Here is a 5,246-nt window from a genome sequence, read left to right as displayed (position 1 = left end):
AGAGATCGCAATAGACGAATGCCAATGTACATTACGGGTATTCTGCTGGATAGGAGGATACCCATCCAAGTATCTGGGTGAAAACCAGACTTCCCAAGAACGAGCTCACCTTGAGGAGCAATGAGCACATGTAGTTTCAATCATTTCGTCTCGCGAAAAAAAATTGAGATAACAAGAATGAGAAAGACTTCGAAGGGAGGCTGAAGAGGATCCTGAGGTAACCTTCAATTGTTTTTCATTTCATTTTGAAGCCCCAAAGAAGAGGAGGAAAATCGACATAAGTGTGTGTGTGGGGGGGGGGGGGGGAATTAGAAAAATTGAGCTTACTCGCATGATGGAAGGTCATAATTCTTTCTGTCAGCCTCGAGGCTTGTTGAAATGCAGTTGCCCGAGACTCTGAAAAAGACGCCTGAAGATCGATCACGGAAAAAGTGTGAAATTATAAGGAAATCGCCGCAAGAATAGGTCTCTTCAACTCAGGGGTCAAAATCGATTTCGAGTATATATCCACTGTCTCATTATTTGAAGTCCAAATCAGAATATTGGATTCCTATTTTGACTGGGGCGAAAGGGTAGAGGTAATGCATGTCAATCAGCTGGGCTAATGTAGCCATCAGCATCATGGCTTTGTCAGGCAATGGCGTGGCTTCTTCGCAAATTTCGCAAATGCAATTCTTCACTGCATTCGGGGATTGCACTTACCTTGATTGGCCGAGATCAATAACCCCCCCGAAGGTCAATTGACATGGCGATGGTCGTTGTACACGAGGAAGACCCTGTATACATCCACCATCCATCCACCTAGAGAATCCTAGCAATCTGGAAACGAGAGGGCAATGCACTCTTGTCATTGAATTTCAAAGCCAGATTTGAAAAGCGAACCTCCATTGGCACTTGGTCGGATCCTTCCACTCCAGCTCCACTACGTCATGTAAGGACGGAAAGATTGTGGACCAGGCAGGCTAAATCAACTTGAACCGTTCATTTTGTTCTGGCGCCGAGTGTGGAAGGTGCATTGCCAACCACTCACTGTAGGGGTACACCGTGAACTGGGCATCAGCCAACCACCGGGATTTGATTGGGCGGTGGTGCGCAAAGATGTGTGGGAGTGAATAATGGCATTGAGCAGACACTGGCGCCGCCAAGGATCGAGGAAAGATGCTCGAACAACCTTGGTGAAGGTCGAAGGGATGTGGTGGAAGCTGAAGCTGCTGCCTTGGTGGTTCCTTTCGTTTCAGCTTCCACACCCGGGAAGAGCGACAGGTGACTCCATTTCGCAACTAACTGTAATTGTCGTTCTTCCAGGCAGTGAACTGAGTGTACACAACTGGATGGAACTAACAAGCCAGGGAGGAGGGAGATGCAAGGAAATTCAGGCAGGCTGGAACACAAAAAAACCCTCCGTAAGAGGGTAGTGAAATCTACGGAGAAGGAGGCGGAAGCACAAGCAGCTGCAGTAGGAGGAGGAGGAGAGGAGAGGAGGAGGAGGAGGAGGCATGATGAAAGAGGTTTTTGGTGAGATTGAGAGTGACTACGAGGAATAATGGGAGCTAACTGTAAGAGCTCATGAGGACAATGAACTCTAGACGGATCAGTCATGCAAGGTTCACAAGTCAGATGACAACCATGCACAAGCCATACTACGTGCGAATGGAGGCATTGTAAGCGAGTCAAAAAGGAGGGAAACCACAACCGATCGAAGGTATAATTAGAGACGCATCTAGTGGGAAGATGGATGAATAGACTTCATTTTTATTGTGATTGTGAGACACGGTACTAATAAGCATAGCTCCTAGACATAAATGAGACCAATTGCGGCCGCTGCATAAATAGAACTAACAAAAGCACTTTGCCCATTTCAGGTGTGAGATGTGCAAGCCCCATTTGCGTTTGGATAGAACAACAATCCCGGTATACTCCATCCAATATCATGCCCGACCATTTTGCCAAGAGCGAACGACAAGATGGGACCGAGTTCTCCGGCCCGGTTCCGACCGTCCCCTCCATTGGTGCTACCCCATAAGACAAAAAATCTACCTAGTCCTCACTCAAGACCCAAGTTCACGGGAAGATGATTACGGGACCCCCTCCAACAGTCCCATGCCCACATCCTAGTCGCACCATAGCTCGTTCAGGTTATTCCGAGCCCAGAAGCTCTCCGATCGTAGTCCTTATCACCATCATCAAAGTTGGGTCACATTCGTCACCTGTGTATTGCCCCGTTCCTGTTGCTCACAATGGAGATCTATGGCCCAACTTAGTGTGTGATGAGTCGGAATGAGCTCCCTTGTCCCTAGTCGTGAAAAGAACAAATTTGTGTCAGATGATAGTGGACATGAAGATGGATCTTCCGGGCAGAACTCTCCCTATCGCGGGAGGATCTCCTCATCAATTGCCCGAGGATTATTCTGTGGCCATCCCCCGCAAAATCTCGAACGAGCAAGAGACCCAGCGGAAATGATCGAACCCAATGTTACCATAGCCAAAGTGTCGGATGACACTGAAAAGATTTGTCAGAACAACATCACTATGAACATCATCAACAACAGCATCAGAATCAGCCTTTACACCCCGCAAACACAACAACAACAAGAAAATGAGGATTGCATCTCGGTGTCTGAGGCTTCGACTTGCATTAAAATCAAGGACTTCGCCAAGATGACTGGGGTCTGAGACTTCGGCTGATCGAGCCGTTAGAAGCCAAAGTGTTGACCACGAATTACGCCCCATAGGTTCATTGAGGGAAACCCTCGGTGTCTTGCCGAAGCCACGGATTTGCACCCAAAGAGGACATGTCAGACCTAACTCCGAGGTGTCCTCCATTGATACATGGACGAAGCTCGATGTTAGACCAAAATGGCCATCCCCAGCAAAGCTAAGGCAGATCAAGGACTGCCAATGGCGAGATCATCTTCCCTTGCGACTTTTGTGACAAGGCCTTCGTCAATCGATATCATCTCCAGTCCCACATCGTCACCCATACTGGGGAGCGCAAACTTTCGAGTGTCACAAATGTGGCAAGTCATTCGGCCGAAAGTCACACTCCGGGCTCATATGACCACTCATACCAAAACGCTCCAACTTCATGTGCCCATGTGTGAGAAGGCGTGCCAACGACAACAACTCTCTGGAGAACATATCCGTATGCACACGGGCGAAAAGCCATTCGTTTGTTCCATTTGTTCCAAAGCTTACGCTCGCAAGTCTCATTTGAATGTGCACTACAGAGTTTCACACCGGAGAGCGCCCATTTGTTTGCACCGAGTGTGGCAAGGATTTCACGGAGAGAAGAGATTCCTCAATGATCATATGCAAACTGCTCACAGCGGGCAGAATGGGCCACTGAAATGCCCGAATTGTTTCCGAGAGTTTGCTTACAAAACGAGTTTGAAGCAACATCTTAAAAAGCAAATGTGTGTCAAGAATATGAATCGAGGTCAAGGTGGCTCCTCAACGGCGCTCACGCCAAGCAGTTCCAATGTCCCTTCTGCGAGAAGAGCTACAGCTGGAAGCAAACTCTTAAAAAGGTGAGTTCTCTTGCTCAGTTCTTTTTTCTTTCTGTCGGAAGCTTTTATGTGGACGGAATCCAGTTTCTCCGGCAATGACCATTTCGGAGCGATCTAGTAACACAATTTTTCCTCATTGATTTCCAGCATGTCTCGATGTATCACCGCAACAAAGTACACACGGATGAATTCTGGAAGTACGAGCTTGCCAAAGCATCGCCGGGTCGGGGTTGACCTCAAGACCAATGAAGATATGTGGCAAAAAGCAGTTGGAAAGCACGCCGAAGATTGGCACACCCCTGAAAGCGCCAGCTTCCCAAAGATCTCCGTCCATGGATGAATCCAATCATGAAGAGCGTTGGCTAGATCAGATTCATGCTCGCACAAACAGCACGGACCAAGCCAAAGTGGCAGCAGAAATGAAGGCCTGGCTGTGCAGTCCATGAACACTTTAACCTTAATAAAGATGCGATCATCGACCTCGGTGGATCAGGCTCAACCCACAATTCAGGTGCCTGTTAGCATGGCGGCCCCCATTACCAAGCCGAAGATCAAAGTGGAACAGAGGTTGCCCTCAAAATGCATCAGGAGAGCAGAGCCCCCCACCAGGGCCAAAAGAGTTTACATGGATCTCTTGGCTCAAATTAGAGCTTCCAACGAGAATAGCGATAAGGCCAGTTCCTCGCAATCACCCCTCCTTCAAGTGCAACCAGTTCTAGTCAAAGAGACAGCGCCAGCTTTGACCGAAATCACTCGCGATTCCCTCCAGCTTTGCCTGATATCAAAGAAGAGCCAGCTGCCAAGCGAACTCAAATGTGGTTTAGCCCAACTCGGCAATTACAAGGAAAAGTCAGTCCAAGATGATTTGGGACCGTAACCACGATGAGCTGTGGAAGAGCAGATCGCGCGAGTCAGGAAGAGCGCCATCAAACTTCCGGCACCAGAGAAAGCAGTAGAAATCGTATTGGATGACGATGCTAGCAGCACGGACTCGCATCCCATTCGAGGTCCATTTTGCCACTTTTCCCACAAAACCTATCGATACTCACCAGCCAGTCACGTCCAAATTCAAGCAGATGTCAACCTCCAGCCTACGCAGCTTGAAGTCCAAGCACCAAAAGTACCTCACCAACGCCGCGCATTGTCCCACTCATGTTCCGCATTAGAGCTCCACCCATCTCCCATCACCACTCAATCGGGCGGCATCCGAGCCAAAGGGTCCCTTCAGCTACCATCACCAGCGAGTCCAAGACCAGTAGATCGATGTTGATGCCAAAGCCCAACTATCCAAGCCTCCTGAAAGATGACAAGACGGGATTAGAAACAGGAGGGAGAAAGACGAGGAAGAGCGGGCGCACCAAGAGCGACTAGAGGCCGACAAAAGGCTCACTCTTCCTTTGGAGCACAACATACCCGATGTGTTGCCCCCAAACTCCACCTAGTAAGGACCATCGTGAAGACCATCAGGGTGCCGCCAAACCCAAGCGAGCCATTGGAAGAACCGTCATCCTTTCTGAAGCTTATTCTCTCGATCCATCAGCCCGGAAACGGTTAAACTCCAACGATTATGGCGTGGTCCCTCCCAAGAAGAAATCGGTTGTCGAAGGCGACGAGTCCAATGACATTCTTCGACGGCGCCTGCTAGGTATGAGGGAACCACAAAGCCCACCCACTCTCCCGGCCCAAGGGGCCGAATCCAAAAACACAAATCACACCCACTCCATAGGATCTCAATCCAAA

The 5,246-nt window shown here is 49.0% G+C and overlaps 1 protein-coding gene across 1 annotated transcript in view; it reads left to right on the top strand.

The window, feature by feature from the left end:
* The window catches only part of LOC131881320 (uncharacterized), a 9,779-nt gene extending 5,933 nt beyond the window's left edge, over positions 1-3,846 (top strand). Inside the window, 9 exon segments of the mRNA XM_059228158.1 lie at positions 2,298-2,615; positions 2,885-2,993; positions 2,996-3,035; positions 3,038-3,231; positions 3,233-3,283; positions 3,286-3,451; positions 3,454-3,527; positions 3,654-3,716; positions 3,718-3,846. Of these exon segments, the coding sequence (XP_059084141.1) occupies positions 2,298-2,615; positions 2,885-2,993; positions 2,996-3,035; positions 3,038-3,231; positions 3,233-3,283; positions 3,286-3,451; positions 3,454-3,527; positions 3,654-3,716; positions 3,718-3,846 (1,144 nt within the window).
* The last annotated feature ends 1,400 nt before the right edge of the window (positions 3,847-5,246 follow it).

The sequence above is a fragment of the Tigriopus californicus genome, chromosome 5 (genome assembly GCF_007210705.1).
Source record: "Tigriopus californicus strain San Diego chromosome 5, Tcal_SD_v2.1, whole genome shotgun sequence".
Taxonomy (NCBI): domain Eukaryota; kingdom Metazoa; phylum Arthropoda; class Copepoda; order Harpacticoida; family Harpacticidae; genus Tigriopus; species Tigriopus californicus.
Note: the sequence above shows the minus strand (reverse complement) of the source record. Positions and strands in the feature narration are given on the sequence as shown.